This window comes from Panthera uncia (assembly GCF_023721935.1).
Source record: "Panthera uncia isolate 11264 chromosome B2 unlocalized genomic scaffold, Puncia_PCG_1.0 HiC_scaffold_24, whole genome shotgun sequence".
NCBI classification, from domain to species: domain Eukaryota; kingdom Metazoa; phylum Chordata; class Mammalia; order Carnivora; family Felidae; genus Panthera; species Panthera uncia.
Window position 1 is genome coordinate 101881036 of NW_026057580.1, and position 17256 is coordinate 101898291.

Genomic DNA, 17256 nt, shown 5'->3' on the forward strand with positions numbered 1-17256 from the left:
GCCAGCCGGAACCCCCCCCGGGGCGCGGGCTGGGGCTCGCCGGTCCCCGCCGGCCGCGGGGACCGGCGCCGGGGGGGGGGCGGGGGGGCCGGCCGCGCGCTGGTGCGGAGCGAGGGCGCCCCGGGGACCCGGACGCACGGCTGGCGCGCGGGACGCGGCCATGGAGGACGCGGGAGCAGCCGGCCCGGGGCCGGAGCCCGAGCCCGAGCCCGAGCCCGAGGGGGGCGCCGGCATGTCCGAGGCGTTCTCCCGGCTCTGGAGCGACGTGATGGGCATCCTGGTGAGTTACCTGCAGCCGGGCGGGCGCGGGAGGGGCGGGGCGAGGGCAGCCCCCGCGCGCCCCGCGCTCCCGGCGCGCTCGCCCACCTGGCAAGCCCACCGCCTCCGACTCGTCCTGCCCTCGCTCTCGGTCCCAGGGGGTTAAGAACACACCGGTGTAGGATTTCAAGCCCTAATAAAAAAATAAGCAGCCGCAGATCGCCTCAAAGATGTTTCTTAACCAGGCGGGCACGATAATCTGGGACACCTGCTGAGAAGTTGGCGTGGCAAAGGTTAGAGTCCTTCAAAGAGTAGACTTAAATAACCAGCATTTGGCTGTTGCGCGTTCACAGTTGCATTGGGCCGGAGGCTGATGTTCCCGATGCTTATCTCTTCACCATTTGTTGTCTGACCCCGAGAGGAAAACAAGCCATCTTCTTACTGGGAACCACCAAAAAGTGTGCTTACCCTGTTGGCGGTGGTTCAGCTGGTAGCATTACAGCATATTTGTTGTTTTATGTTTGGAACTAAAAACAATAGGACTTATTTTGCTAAATCTGTGCTGTCACGTATTTTGAAATGTCCAGTAAGTAAAACCGCCCATGGACTTGGCATGATTTCTGAAAAATAGTTCTTAAGCATGGAGGATGAAGCTTTAACTTAACTTGTTTCTGTTCAGAGCCCTGGGGAATTAGTAGATTTCCTTTGGTGGAACTGTAGGTAGGCAGGTAGACTGGAATCAGATGGGTGGGGGTTATTACAGTCAGACATCTTAGTCCACACAGAAAACGTCGAATTTAAAGAGTTGGAATTGGCGGTTGTTGGCAAATGCTCTAGATTTACTTTGGGATCTCTTAGTTTTCTAATGGAAGGTGTAGTTTTAGAAAGAAACTGGGGATGCTGAGAAGTGTACAGGAATGGAGCTTTTGGGCTTTGGAGTGAGTGAAGCCGGGTCAAATCCCCACTGTCCCATTGACTGACTGCGCAACCTTGGCCAAGGTGTTAAACTCCACTGATCTTCAATTTCATTAGCTGAAAAATGAGGCAAAGAAGACTTGCTCAAGTTTTCTGAGGTTTAGTTAAGTTGATGTATAATTAGTGCTCCGCATACTGGCATATAGTAGGTACTCAATAAACCATAGCTCTCTCTTTTTTCCCCCCTGCAAATAGTCTTGTGTCTCATCTTTCCAGACATCCTGAAGTGTCACTTAATTCATTTTTAGATGTTCATTGGTGTTTATAATTATTCCTGCACAGAAAACCAGGGAAGATTGGTCAAAGATTTCTGCTTTCTCACTCTCCAATATTAAAAAAAAAAAAAAAAGTGTATCAAAAAAATGTAAAACCTCGGGGCGCCTGGGTGGCTCAGTTGGTTGGGCGGCCGACTACAGCTCAGGTCATGATCTCGCAGTCTGAGTTCGAGCCCCGCGCTGGGCTCTGTGATGAGCGCTCAGAGCCTGGAACCTGCTTCTGAGTCTGTGTCTCCCTCTCTCTCAGCCCCTTCCCTGCTTGCTCTCTGTCTGTCTGTCTCTCTCTCAAAAATAATAAACATTTAAAAAAATGTAAAACCTCAAGTTTTGGCATTTTTCTGAACATCACTGATGAAAATAGGCCTTCAGTGAAATTTCAGAAAACCCAGTGACTGTTTTAAAGTTGTGATTATAGTTCATCGAGCCCGAAGCTTATCTTGTTATTTCTTGCTTAGATCCTGCTCTGTAAATTTTTAGTCACTGAGAGAATTGGTCTGATAACATCACCATGCATCTTTTACTAGGGCGTGTCTGTAGAGGGGAGAGCTGCAGGGACTCACTTAAATGGGGGTGTGGGTTCAGGGTTGTTTGGGACGGGGTGGGGGGGGGCATTGGTAGGTGGCACTTTCTGAAGATTTGCTTTTCCCTTCGCTGGCAGATTCCAGTGCTGTTGGGGCAGGTGTAGCAGTGTTCTTTGGTTGATTAAAAGTTGGGGTGGAGCTTCAGAAGCTCAAACCTGTTATTCAAAGGACGGATATAGGAGAAAAGAAAATATGTGCTTCTTAAAGAGCCCATAGTTCAGCGTGAGGCTGGAAAGAATGCAAGTGATTGTCCCGAAGCGATTGTGTTCACTTCTGTTTTCCCATCTTTTAGACCGTCTTATTTTTCCTTTGGGGTAAATGTGGATATCAGGATTGTTCCTTAGTAAAATTCTGAGGAAGATATGGTTTATCTCTCCTTTATGCATGTCTGTAAAAAGTCACCAGGTTAAAAGGATCTTTATTCTTTTAGAAAACTGTCATCCAAGTGTCTATAGGAGACTGTCTTTCTAGAAATAAATCGAGATACAAAATTGACAGTTGACTTTCTCTGTTGCTTGAGATTAAAAAAAATACCATTTCCTTCAGTTTTTAAATAAGATTTTGCAGCCTATCAGCTTACACAGGTGAAGTGACTTGACCAATGGCACACATACACCTTGTTAGTGACAATGACAGATTCTTTGATCTACACCAGTTAGTAGGCTGATGCCATGATACTCCATAGTTAGCCATCCCGGGGAAACTTAATAGAAATGTCACTACATTCACTGTTTTATTTATTTATATATGTTTTAAAGTTTGTTTATTTATTTATTTAGAGAGAACAAGTAGGGGAGGTGCAGAGAGAGAATCCCAAGCAGGCTCCACACCATCAGCACAGAGCCCAATGTGGGGCTCGAACCCATGAACCATGAGATCATGACCTGAGCTGAAGTTGGATGCTTAACCACCTGAGCCACCCAGGCGCCCCGTATCTGCTCTTTTAGGAAAATGTTACTTGGAAGGTTCTTTTTAAATACTGAACTTGAGGAGGGGAGTAGAGGTAGTAAGGGAATTACACATCCAAACATACTTCAAAGAATTCAGGCACAGTTGCTACTTTTCGGGTTCCTCTAAGTGTAGAAATCAAACCTCCAAACCTATTACGTTAAAATTTCTTTCGATGAATGAGCATAGCTCCCTTTTCCAACCTGAGAGGTGCGGAGCATCAGCCCCGAGATTTTCGTAGGTTCTCAGCCTGGGAAGGGTGTTGCCCCAGGGGCATAGATCTCAATAAATACAGGATGGTTGTTTGAGTTCATTGGGACACATTTTGCATTTAAATGAATTTCAGTCCCGCACAGTTCTGAACCAACCAGTTGCCTTTAGATAATTGTTAACAAAATGCTTATTTAGAGAAGAAATAATAGTATAATTTATGGCATGAGAATGTTCGAGCTGTGCTAGAATGAATAAATGCTAGTAAGTGAATATGCAAATAGAGAATTAAGAGAAAAGGAGCTTACCGAAACACTAACCATTGTGAATGCCTGCCTGGTGGGCAGGGTCAGTATTTTACTTTTTTTTTTTTTTTTTTTTGAAATCTCCAGTGCCTGGGACTTACTGGATCCTGAGAACATGGTTTTCTTGAATGGAAAAGGAAAAAAAGTATATACTTCTTAAATGCAGGAGCCACATGAAAATACAGTTCTGTAGGGATGGTACTTACTCTAATGGGGTGCATTTATGAAGACATCAATAAATTCGTGTCTTGCTTGAGCGGTTTCATCGTGCAAACCAGAATCCTGGTGCTCCCACTGGAAACAGTAATGGCACGTTGTGAAATGTTTGTAAACCCTGAGCAATCAGGCCACGGCTTTCTTGTGAAATGTGTTCTTCTTCCGTTCCCTAACTCTGCAACATGTGGCCCGCCCGGGGTTTTCAAAGCACGTCAACTTTCACGAGGACGTGTTTACATTTCTGCTGAGAAGTGCAAAGCAAGTTAGAATCCTGTGGGATTTCACTCTTTTATCTTTATGCTGCAGACACAACATTCCTTTTTTTTTTTTTTTTTTGGTGGGGGAGGGTAGTTGTTTGTAAGAGTAGGAATTGCTAAGGTTATTAGACACGGTAGATCACTTTTCCAGCACTGATTGTCCATTTGGTATGTTGTGATGGTTAAGTTTTTCCTTCAGAATTGGGAGGACTTAAAGCTTAGCCAGTCCTTCGAAGCTGCGGGCTTGCTGGGAAGGAAGGAGAAGGGAGTCAGTAAGTGCCTATTGTTTGCAAGATCCTGCGAGATGCACCTCCCCCAAACCTTATATTTCCTCTGTTCCCTGCTCTGTTCCTACAATTTACACCCACTTCCTAGCAATGCTTAGAGAATATCCATTGTATGGGGATACTGTGGACCTTCCCCAGTTCTTATTCCTATATAAGCCACAGTTTGTACATAGTAGGCTTCAGTCCAAAAACTATTAGGTTTATCCCGTCTTGCTATTTACTAAAGAATGTCGTTTCAAGAAAAAAAAAAAAAAAAAAGATCCTCCTTCGCTTTGTAATTTTAGTGTGGGGGAGGGGAGATGTTTAGTAAGACCCTTAGGGGGCTTTTAAAATTCGAACTCCTTTGAAAGTTTTAATTTACATATCCTTTGGGTGGTGTCTGTGGTACAGCCCATCCACTAAAGACTTAATTAATTTTAGGTCTTGGAATTTGAGCATCAGCCCCAGTTTCAAATATTCTGACTTCATCTTAATTTTATGTTCCTGTTCGCCAGCTGAAATGTGGCTTTTATAAGTGGAAGCTGCGGGGTGATGTAGCGCAGGGAGCGGAGAGACCTTGGCCGTGAGCCCTCCACCCCCTCCTTTAGCGGAGGCATTAAGGGCTCAAGGTACACAGCAGGGCTCAGAACTGCGGCCTCCTGATTTTCAGTTCTGTGCCAGAGACAAAATTAAGTCTCATAATTCTGGCTGGAGTCACTGAATCTGTTGCTGTCGGAAGAGACCCCTGCACTGCAGTGACCTTTCACACTCCCCTTCTCCCCACTTTCCGCCTTCGTGGGCCATTCTCTACCCGGGAACTCTTCCCTCTTCCACCTGATTTACTAGCCACATTCAAGTTTTTCACTGTGTCCTCCGACTCTGAGGATAGAATGCAGCCTATGGGGGAGGGCCAGGAGGAGGGAGGGCCAGGAGGAGGGAGGGCCAGGAGGAGGCAGTGCTCCCAAGCAGGAAGTCCCGGTGCTGTCCTGAGCCCTCCCCACACTTACCTTACTAGCTACCCTCTTGTGACCAGTGAACACTGTCGTCCCCATCTTACGTGGAGACATCCACATGGCTCTCCTAAATCACACAGATAGTAAACAGGCGCTGGGATTCGGATCATGCGCTGTTTCCCAGAAATCAACTGCTAGTTACGGCTTTATAGTTTATTCTCTCATGTATCTTCCCAGGCATTTTTTTTTTTTTTTTTTTTTGGCTGTCTACCTTTTTGCTCAAGCTGTTGCCCCTGGCGGCACTTGCCCCAGACTTCCAGAAAGACAACGTTTTGTAGGAAAAGCAGCAGGCCCCTGATCCCTCCTGTAGATAAACGCTCAGCCCCAAGGCGTAGTGGGCAGAGAGCGGGGTGCCCACGGAGTGGAGGCGGGGTGGTCACTTCACAGGAATGCCTTTCCGTTTAGACCCCGGCCTTGAGTTGGGCTTTCCCTGAGAGGTGTTCTCCAATGAGGGTTCAGGAAGAAAGAAGGGAAGGGGGGCTTTCTGGGCAGAGCCAAGGGGAGTAAAGATGAGAACACTGAGCACTTAAGTGGGTGCAGTCATTCTATGGGCTCTAGGGAGAAGCCGTTGTTGCAGAATTTGAAACTGACACCTGACATGATTCCTTCTGGGTCTTGCCAAAGTAACTTTGGTGGGTGACGAGTTGGCAATGGTGAGAACCTGGGCTAAATGTTTATGAAGCATTATCAGTTATGTGTCTGGCTTCCATTAGTCCCCGTGTTTTTACTCAGTATCTCTAGGTAGTCAAGGACTGCTCCCTGCTAACTTGCTTTCGGCGATTCTCTTAAGCTCACAAGCTCTGTTCCAGAGAACAGCAAAGTAGAGGGAAATACTCAGTTGTGCAGACTGATTCAGGAGCAAATCTGTAACTCAACTTTACAAAGGACATAAGAGGAAAATCTATAAGTAGTAGTTGATCTAACGTATTCTTCTATTTATTTAAAATTTTTTTTCTAATGTTTATTTTTGAAGGAGAGAGAGACAGAGTGTGAGCGGGGCGGGGTGGTGGGGGGGCAGAGAGCGAGGGAGACACAGAATCCGAAGCAGGCTCCAGGCTCCGATCTGACAGCACAGAGCCCGACGCGGGGCTCGAACTCCCGGACAGCAAGATCATGACCTGAGCCAAAGTCAGTTGCTTAACCAACTGAGCCACCCAGGCACCTCTAACATATTCTTTTAAAGAGTGCTTTTTGCTTCAATCTCACTGTGATATACGATGAGCTTACTCATGGTTTACACACCTTCTTATCATACAGTAGAAATAAAATTAATCTCACAGTAGTGAATTTAAACGGATAGAGGCTAAGGCTCTAGGATTTAACTATTCCATTTAACGCCGGGGAGTATAGACTAAGACTGACACTGTAAGAGTTAACCAAACCTTCGGACTAATTTTTGTGACCACTTGGATTTGTCATTTTTCAGATGGCACGCTCCTTTATTTATTGACTTACTTTTGGTAATGACACCCAAAAATGGTAGGTCTGTTTCTCATTAATTGTGCTCCCGGCCAGCTGTCTAGTGGCCCCATGTTTTGTTCCCTAATATGTTTCCCTGAGTAGCATGAACTCTTGATGAGATGAGACGCTTCATGGAGATAATCCAGCTTGTATTTTTTCTTGCCTGTCAAGTCAGGTAATACAGACACTCTCGAACAGACCCTGGCCACCTAGGCTTTAGGGGATCTCTGAGACCCAGAAGACAAAAGCAATGATGATAAGATCCTTTTTTCTCTCTGTAATCAGTATTCTTTCTTTTCTGAAGGGCTCTCCTATTGTCTTTCACCTTTCTAAGATGACTGGTAAAAAACATGAATAAGTGTATTTATAATGAATGCCCTCTGGACTGTTGTGCCCTGAAGCTCTCCTTGGTGTCTGTGATGCAGATTTGATTCAGAGTTAATTTGGTTGCTTCTTCTTTGTTAGGAAACTTCCTTTGCTAGTTTGAGGAAGGTTTGGTACCTGTACTCTGAACTTTTGAGCTTGGTTATGGCTTCATTTTCTCTCCTGGTATTTAGGTAATAGTGGAATTAAAAGTGAAAGAAAAAAAAATGCATGTAATTGTAATTTTAATTAAAAGTGCCACTGGAAAAAAAAAAAGTGTCATCGAGGAGCAGAATGAAAAAAATCTCAGTATGTATCCTGATCTCTCGTTACTTTAAAAATTTATCCTAGTTAATCTTGTGGATGTTCATACTTTCTAAAAAAAAAAGTTTATGTGTTCAAGTTATCTCTGCTCCCAATATAGGGCTTGAACTCTCAACCCCACGATGAAGAGTCACATACTCTTCCTACTGAGCCAGCCACGTGCCCTTGGACTTGTACCCTTTTGCCTAAGACTTGCTATTCGCCAACAAATTAAAAAAATTTTTTTTTAATGTTTATTTATTTTTGAGAGAGAGAAACAGAGAGAGACAGAGCGTGAGCAGGAGAGCGGCAGAAAAAGAGGGAGACACAGAATCTGAAGCAGGCTCCAGGCTCTGAGCTGTCAGCACAGAGCCTGTTGCGGGGCTCGAACTCACGAACTGTGAGATCATGACCCAAGCCAAAGTCGGATGCTCGACCAACTGAGCCACCCAGGCACCCCTAAAAAATTTTTTTTAAACAAAAACAATGAGATAACCCCACACAGTTGTAACAATGGCCAAAATATGGGAAACTTCACCAAATGCTGAAGAGGTTGTGTAGCAACAGGAACTCTCCTTCATTGCCGGTGGAAATGAAAAATGACAGAGGCACTTTGGAGGACAGTTTAGTGATTTCTCACAAAACTGAACATACTCTTACCATCCAATCCAGCAATTGTGCTCCTTGGTATTTACCCAAAGAAGTTCAAAACTTACGTTCGCGCCTAAACACACACAGATGCTTATAACAGCTTTATTCATAATTTCCAAAACTTGGAAACGACTAAGATGTCCTTCAGTAGGAGATTGGATAAATAATCAGTGGTCCATCCAGACAATGGAATATTTTTCAACACTTAAAAGACATGAGCCATCAAGCCATGAAAAGACATGGAGGGACCTTCAATGCATACTACTCAGTCTGAGAAGGTTTCTGACTGTGACATTTTGGGAAAGGCAAAGGCCATGGAGAGAGTGAAAAGATCAGAGGTTGAGGGGAGTGGGTTGTTGTGGGGGGAGAAGGGATGAACAGACGGAGCACAGAGGATTTCTATAATGATGGATACATGTCATTATAAATTTGTGCAAACCCATGGGGCGCCTGGGTGGCTCAGTTGGTTAGGCCTCTGACCCCTGGTTTCGGCTCAGGTCAGATCTCACGGTGCGTGAGCTCGAGCTCCTGCTCACTCTCTCTGTCTCTCTCTCAAAAATAAAATTAAAAAGAATTTTTTGTGCAAACCCATACACAGAATGTACAACACCAAGAGTGAACGTAATGTAAACTTTACATTTTGAGAGATAACAAAGTGTCAATGTAGGGTCATCCGTGGTAATGATGTTCTGCTCTGGTGGATCTGATGGGTTTTTTTCTTTTCTGTTTTTTAAGCTTATTTATTTATTTTGAGAGAGAAAGAGAGCAGAAGTGCAGGAGGGGAAGAGAGAGAGGGAGAGAGAGAATCCCAAGCAGGCACTGAGCCGTCAGCACAGAGCCCGATGTGGGGCTTGAACCCGTGTACCATGAGATCATGGCCTGAGCCCAAATCAGGAGTCAGATGCTTAACCACCTGAGCCACCCAGGCACCCCTGATGGGTTTATTTCACGACCGCCAAGCAGTTGTCCATTTCTCAGCGGACATGGGCCAAAAATCTGACTCAAGTCTGACACTGTCTACCACAGGTTAAAAACTCAGTCCTAAAGACCCAGTCGAGATTGTCACCTGTGCTTCTCACCTGTTGGCTACAAATCAGAGGTTCCCACAACTTCGTCTTCAAGTTGGATGAATTTGCTAGAGCAGCTCCCATTTGCTAGAGAATTCAAGAAACCAATTTACTTACTGGATTAACCAGTTTATTCTAAGGGCTATAGCTCTGGAATATCCAAATGGAAGAGCTGCCCAGGGCAAGGTACATGGGAGCTTCCATAGCTTCCATTCTCTTGGGGTCCCACTTTCCCCAGAACACCTGGTGTTCACCAATCTGGAAGCTCTCCGAACCCTGTCCTTTTGGGTTTTGATGGAGGCTTTATTACGTAGGCACGATTGATTTAAGTCGTTGGCCATTGGCTATCGATTGAACTCAGTCTCCAGCCCCTTTCTCCTCCCTGTAGGTGGGGGTGGGAGGGATGAGACTGAAATTTTCCTGCTTTCTAATCATTTGGTCTTTCAAGTAATCAGCGTGATCTTGAGACTCTCTGGGGGTGCCACTCTAATGCACTTCATTAGCATAAACTCAGCTGTGGTCCAGAGGGACTCTTAATGAACCGCAGAAGATACTCCCATCACTCCAGACATTCTGAGAGTTTTAGGAGGCCTGTGCCAGAAATTGGAGGGAAACCAAGTACATCGTATCTGATTATAAATCACAATATCACAGTGGGAGATACTGATAACGGGGAGGCTATGCATGAGTGGGGGTTGGGAGATACATGGGAAATCCCTGTACCTTCCCCTCAGTTCTGCTATGAATCTTAAACGGGCCTAAAAAAAAAAAAAAAAAATGAAGTCTTACTAAAAAAAAAAAAGTCATAATACATATTTTTAAAGTTTTAAACAGAAGAGTAACAGAATGAGAACATATAGAAACGAACACAAATGAAACATCTCAGAAGATGGAAAGATTGTTTTGTAGAGTAGTTAAGAACAAAGGAAGTAGTTCAGACTGTTAGGGATCAAATCCTGGCTTCAGACACTTGGTGGACATGTGGCCTGGCGAGTTCCTGCACCATGCTGTGCCACAGTTTTCTCCTCCGTAAAATCAGCCGGATCGCCACCCACGTCATCTAGTAGGGTGACATTAACTGAGTCACTAAAACTATGCACGGCATATGGAAAGCAGATCACAAGTGTTCATTCTTATGAGGGGCGCCTGGGTGGCTCCGTTGGTTGAGCGTCTGACTCTTCGTTTTGGTCCAGGTCACGATCTCGCAGATTGTGGGATCGAGCCCCATGTCAGGCTCTGTGCTGGGCATGAAGCCTGCCTGAGATTCTCTCCTTCTCTCTCTCTCTCTCTCTCTCTCTGTCTCTGCCCCTCCCCCCTCTTTCCCTAAATAAATAAACATTAAAAGAAAATAGTTGGATCTCCTTTACTTAGAATGTGAATTAATTTTCCTTCAGTTTCATCTTTAGACGGAAGGATGATCTGATTCCACGTGTTCAGTTTGCAATTGATACCTATTGATTTAATTTATGTCACCTTCCCTTTTCAAGATACATGACTTAAAAATAAATGCATAAATTGCTTCAAAGTATTAACCTCAGGTTACATGTTAGGAAATAGCTGTTAAAAATATTCTCTATACTCCAGAGAGAGAATGTATAAAACGTGTGAATAGGCAGAATTTTCTGGAGGCAAGAAGATATCTGTAATGAAACCATATTTTCTGTTTAAATGGTGTTCAGATTGCAATAACATGAGATCTTTTTTAACAGTTGACCTGTCAGAAGCATGTAAGATATCGAAAGCATCCACTTAACGGATGATTTTATTTTTCGAGCGTCAGACTCATGGGAATGTACTAGATCTATTTTCTTTTCTTTTTTTTTTTTTTAATTTTTTAATGTTTATTTATTTTTGAGACAGAGGGCGAGTGGGGGAGGGGCAGAGAGAGAGGGAGACACAGAATCAGAAGCAGGCTCCAGGCTCTGAGCCGTCGGCACAGAGCCCGACGCGGGGCTCGAACTCACGAACTGTGAGATCATGACCTGAGCCGAAGTCGGACGCTTAACCGACTGAGCTACCCAGGCGCCCCAGTACTAGATCTATTTTCATTATCTTGAGCCTTTTTGGGAAATATTTTCCCCGGGCTTTATTGAATTGACCGCTGTTTCTGTCAAGGTTGCCGTTCATTCTGGATCTTTGCATCTTATTTAGGAGTCTTCAGTCTCCAATGAAGAATTTCTAAAACTATCGCATGGGAGTATCCCCACCAGAGCCCAAAGCAACCTGCAAACATTGCAGTGTGAATATGATAGAAAATGGAATTTGCTGTGATTTGAGGAAGAATTGTAAGCTTGTATGTATGTATATATTTATTTATTTAGAACACAAATGGGGGAGGGTCAGAGAGAGGGAGGGAGGGAGGGAGGGAGGGAGGGAGAGAGAGAGAGAGAGAGAGAGAGAATCCCAAGCAGGCCCTGCACTATTAGTGGGGGGCCCGATGTGGGGCTCCAACTGACAAACCATGAGATCATGACCTGAGCCGAAGTTGGACGCTTAACCAACGGAGTCACCCAGGTGCCCCAGAATTGTAACCTTGGGGTGAATAAATTTTCCACTTACATACATTTTTATTTGGGGGTAACTTCACTATGCATCTGAAGACAGCCAGAAGGAATCTGAAATTTTTCAGAAAGTCTGTAAAGACCATGAACGTTTTCTAGTGGAAAGATAAAACGTTTCAGTGTTAAGGCCTATTTTTTCATGCATTACAGTTTAACTGAAAACTGCCTGCAAAAGTGTAGCTTTTGGGCATAGTCTGCTGCCAAAAGGTCAGTACTGCCTCTGCAGTATACGTTCCTCTGACTTCGGTAACATGTGGGCTCCAGGTGGGAAGTTAATGAAAGCCCCTCGTAACACTGATGCGTGTGGCGATTTGCCTTGATGAGGCTATTAGGAAATTGAGACTCCATGGTGAGCTTTAGACCACATAGGTGTCAAATGATTCATAAATGATACACGAAAGATACAGTAAAATGCGAGTGATGTTACTTGAGCATTAGCACAGAACTATGCACTGTTTCAACAGAGCAGAACGTCAGACAGTAAAACCCCCACGTTCTATATCAAAGAACTCCCTAGCTTGTCACAGTCCCTGAAGAGCTGCACATTCCAGACCTTGTGTCTTTAGAAGGCAGGACGCCTTTCCACGGCGGACGAGCTTCGATAGAAACTGGGAGGGGTGACAAATAGAACTAATTCCCTCCTTCAACATCAAGAGATTTTTAGCAGATCACATCACTGACTCTCAGAAGTGCTGCTCTAGAGATCGGATGATGCCTATTGGCATTGGTATGATTCCTTGCACTTCATGGGGTGTCTTTACATACACTGACCGGTTTAAAACTCTTACAGCCACCAGCAGCCCAGTCTTGTTGGCAGCCTCTATTCTTTAGCCTGGGAGTAAGCTGGGGTTCCTAGTCTCCTTTTCAAACACGCTGACGTTTCATTGTCCGTACGTCGATACCCACAATTCAGCAATTGCTAGTTGGTTTTGGCTTCTGTAGATTTTGGACTTCTGAGTTTAAGCATTCGCTGTGAAACCCTGAAGCTGTGTCTTTGCAGATGTTTTGCACGTTGCCTCCTGAAGTACAGCAGACCCAGGTGGCTGTGGGCCCTGCTCTCCTTGGAGCAGTTTGGGGGTAAAGCCAGGAAGTGGTGTGTGTTGCCCCATTTTCCACCCAGGCTGCCTGGTGTCTTCTGGGGTGTTGGGCGCCATGGTGTGTATAGTCAGGGTGGCATCCACTCAGGACTTTGCAGGCTCACCTCTTCCAAGGAGGCAGAGAGAAGCACAAAGGTCTGGTGTCTCACCGTCACTGGGTTGCCGCGGATTCTGGAACCAGCCCCGCTTTAGTTCTCCCGACCTCCAGTCAGTGCTTTTGTTGTGGAAAACAGGAAGCCCTCTTCCCCAGCCCTGGGAAAGGCAGACTCTCCTGCCAAAAAGGTTTTCAAGTTACAAAGCAGTTTGGTTTTGTAACAGTAGGTTTGACTTAAAAAAAAAAAAAAAAAAAAAAAAAAAAGAACATTTTTGAAAGGACACATAAACCTGTTGTGCGTATACCTGTGCACTTACTTGCAGGCAAGTATGAGGATGTTCTGTTTCAAGTCCTTACACATGAAGGGGAAAATCCAGGGCAAGTGTTGCTCAAAGGCACTGGGTTACAGATGGTTCCAGAGAATCAGCCAAGGACCAAGCGAACAAGCCAAAGCACGATGGGTTTGAGTCCTGAATTTGCTAGTTAGGTCAAGATGAGTACTGAATTATGCAATATAGTTGGCAGCGACGATGGAGGAGGCTCTGAGCATTGTTTTGGTAGAAAAATGACTTAGCAAAATGCAAGGGGGTAGGGGGAGTAACACACTACCTTTCGTTGTTCCAAGAAGGTCCAAATCAAAACAAGCCTTATTAGTGCAGAGGAAAGCTGGCTGACGCTGCGGCGGGGCCGTGATTGTGACGCACGGTCGCTATTGTACAACTGTGAATGCATTTTCGACTCTGAAATATCTGTTGAAACTAAGAGTGATCGCCTGTTCTGTTTTTCTTTAAGTCTCTACTCAGCCCAGTTACGGAGTCTGAGACCAGGTAATTGGTTCCTTGGCTTCTGGTTTTCTAATGCTGTGTGTGTCTATTGTCCTGTACGGACTTCTGTCTTTAAAAATAGAAGCGTGCCTTCTTGGTGGCAGCGTAGGGAGAATGTCAGGGTAGAATCCCAAATTTGTCTTCCAACCAAAAGAACCTAGAAATTCAGTTGTCGGCAGATTCTTCGGAGGACTTTCTTTACGGGTTCCTACACTGGTCTCCGTTCCATGCTTCCTTGGTGCTTCTGAGTTCAGTGGATAGAACAAAGAACATTCTACGATTTGCTATCCAGTCAACCATCGCAATTATTTCCTTTCCCAAGGAGTTTGGAGGTTAACGTGCTTTCGCGGTGGATATCGGAATATTCTTCTCTGAAACTTGACTACCACAAAGACTTTTTTTCATAGAAGTTTTTTTACAAAGACGCTACGGGGCAGAAAGACTGCATGACCTAGTAATAAGAGTAATATGAGCCATATTAATATTAGCTGACATTTATTGATCATGTATTATGTGCCAAACACTGTACTGAGCTCGTTTCATGCATTATCTCATTTCTTTCTTTTTGTTTTTTTTTTTATTGAAGTACACTTGACACACAATGTTACATTGGTTTTAGGTGTACGACATAGTGATTGGACACCTCTACATGTTACACTCTGTTCACCACCAGTGTCATTGACTGTCCTGTCACCATGGAATGCCATTACGACACCATTGCCTGTATTCCCTGTCTGTACCTTTCATTCCTGTGAATTACTCATTCTGTAACTGGAAGCCTGCACCTCCCACTTGCCTTCACCCATTTTGACCCTTCTCACACCTCCATCCCCCCCCCCCCATACTCATCAGCTTTTCTTTGTATTTATGGGTCTGTTTTTGCTTTTGTGTTTTTTTTTTAGACTCCACATGTAAATGAAGCCACATGGTGTTTGTCTTTCTTTGACTTATTTCACTTAGCATAGTACCGTCTAAATCCATCCATGTCGCTGCAAATGGCAAGATTTTATTCTTTATAATGGCAGTAATATTCTAATGTGGGTATATTTCACATCTTCTTTATCCATTCACCTATCAATGGACACTTGGGTTACTTCCATATCTTGGCTGTGTAAATAATGCTGCAATAATATAGGTGTGCTTATATTTTTTCACACTAGTGTTCTTATTTTCTTTGGGTAAAAACTCACTAGTTTACCGTATCCCATGGTATGTCTGTTTTTAGGTTTTGTTTTGTTTTAGTTTATGTATTTATTTTGAGAGAGAGAGAGAGAGAGAGAGAGAGAGAGAGCGCACAAGTAAGGGAGGGGCAGGGAGAAAAGGAGAGAATCCCTAGCAGGCTCTGTGCTGTTAGCACAGACCCCAACACGGGGCTTGAACTCCCTAACCACAAAATCATGACCCTAGCCTGATGCTTAACCAACTGAACCACCAAGACACCCCTCTATTTTTAATTTATTGAGGAACCTTCAGCTTTCCATAGAAGTTGCTCCAATTTACGTTCCCGCCAACAGTGCACGAGGGTTCCTTTTCCCCCACATCCTCGCCAACACTCGTTATTTCTTGTCTTTTTGATTCTAGCCATTCTGACAGGTGTAAGGTGATACCTCATTGTCGTTTTGATTTGCATTTCTCTGATGTTTAGTGGTGGTGTGCTTCTTTTCATGTATCTGTTGGCCATCTGTCTAAGTCTTTGGAAAAATACCTATTCAGGTACTCAGCCCATTTTTTTTTTTTAACATTTATTTATTTTTGAGACAGAGAGAGACAGAGCATGAGCAGGGGAGGGTCAGAGAGAGAGGGAGACACAGAATCAGAAGCAGGCTCCAGGCTCTGAGCTGTCAGCACAGAGCCCGGTGCGGGGCTCGAACTCACGGACCACGAGATCGTGACCTGAGCCGAAGTTGGACGCCCAACCGACTGAGCCACCCAGGTGCCCCCTCAGCCCATTTTTTAATCAGATTATTATTTTTGTTGTTGTTGTTGTTGTTTTTTGGTGTTGAGTTGTATAAGTTCTTTATATATTTCAGATAATAACCCTAATTGGATATATCATTTGCAAATATCTTTTCTCATTTAATCAGGTTGGCTTTGTGTTTTCTTGATGTCTTTCTTTGCTCTGCAAGCCTTTTTATTTTGGTATAGTCTCAGTGGTTTATTTTTGCTTTTTGTTTCCCTTGCTTGAGGAGACATATCTAGAAAACTGTTGCTAAGCCAGATATGAAAGAGATCATCGCCTATGTTTTCTTGTAGGAATTTTATGGTGTAGGGTCTCAGACTTCGGTCTTTGTATCCTCTCATTTCATTGTCAAATAACCCGGTGAGGTGGTGTTATAGGTTAAATTGTGTCCACCAAAAGAAGATACGTTAAAGTCTTCACCCCCTAAATCTCAGAACGTGACCTTATTTGGAAATAGGATCTTCTTGGGTTTAATTCGGTTAAGATGAGGTTGTTAGAGCGGCCCCTAATTCAGCATGGGGAAATTTGAACACGGATACAGAGGGAAGCTGATGTGAAGACCCCCGAATCATATGTAGACAGAGGATTGGAGTGATGCATCTATACACATCTATGCGGAATGGTGAAGTTTGCTGGCAAGCTGAAGCTAGGAGGAGACACGGAAGGATTTCCCTACAGGTTTCAGAGAGAGCAGGGCCTTGTTGAAATCTTGATTATCTATCTGTCTATCTGTCTATCTATTTATTTATTTATGAGAGAGAGCTCACGTGAGTGAGGGGCAGAGGGAGAGGGGGAGAGAGAACTCCATGAAGTGCAGAGAGAGAGGGAGGGCGAGAGTGCGGAGCCCAGAGAGGCGCTCAGACTCACCCGATACGGAGCTCCAACTCAGGAACCTCGAGATCATGACCTGTGCCGAAGTCGGATGCTAAACCGACTGAGCCAATCAGATGCTCCAACCTTGACTTTGGATCTACTAGCCTCTAGAACCATGACATAATAAATTCCTTTTTCAAGAAACCTAGTTTTTGGCACTTTGATGTAGTGGCCCTTGGAAACCGATGCAGGTGGGTGCTTTGTTATCTCCTTTCTACAGAAAAGCAGCTCTTGAGGAAAGGAGGAAAGTTTAAGGAGAGCAGAACTTTTTCCAGGCTTAGTACTTTGGATGGACCAGCAACTTGACCAGCAGGAGAAGGAAAATTGAGAAGATCGATCAGGAGTGAGCCCCAGTGGGAACTTGACCATGACAGCACAGACATCGATGCAACAAATGTTTATTGAGTATGGGTGGCTGGGTTCCACTAGGGGTGTAGAAGATGGACCCCTCTGTTCTCCCAAGTGCTTAGGGGGTAACAAGCGAGACAGAAGTGGAGGGAAGTCCGTCAGGTTCCTTGGTGAAGTCCAGCATTTGTTAGGTTATCTGAAGGGAGGAATTAACCTTGGGAAAAGGAAGGACTTGCTCCGTGTCCCATTTTCCCACACAAATAAGGCCTCATCCCAGTGCCTGTGGCGTTTCCCTCTTCTCCTGCTCCCCATTATTATTACCGTTATACGTACAGTTGACCCTTGAACAA

The 17256-nt window shown here is 44.6% G+C and overlaps 1 protein-coding gene and 1 long non-coding RNA gene across 4 annotated transcripts in view; both read left to right on the plus strand.

Annotated features, from left to right (window-relative positions):
• Positions 1-17256, plus strand: part of SASH1 (SAM and SH3 domain containing 1) — a 312995-nt gene that overhangs the window by 121287 nt on the left and 174452 nt on the right. The window contains exon 1 of one of the 3 annotated variants that reach the window (XM_049654500.1): positions 80-280. The exons of the other annotated variants lie outside the window; for them this stretch is intronic. Within the exon in view, the coding sequence (XP_049510457.1) occupies positions 161-280 (120 nt within the window). The 5' untranslated portion in view covers positions 80-160. Of the gene's footprint in view, positions 1-79; positions 281-17256 lie in introns of those variants that run through there. 3 annotated transcript variants of the gene reach the window in all.
• On the plus strand, positions 11186-16742 carry LOC125938998 (uncharacterized). The gene is made up of 2 exons (XR_007462883.1): positions 11186-11663; positions 15659-16742. It is a non-coding gene; the product is annotated as an uncharacterized LOC125938998 (long non-coding RNA).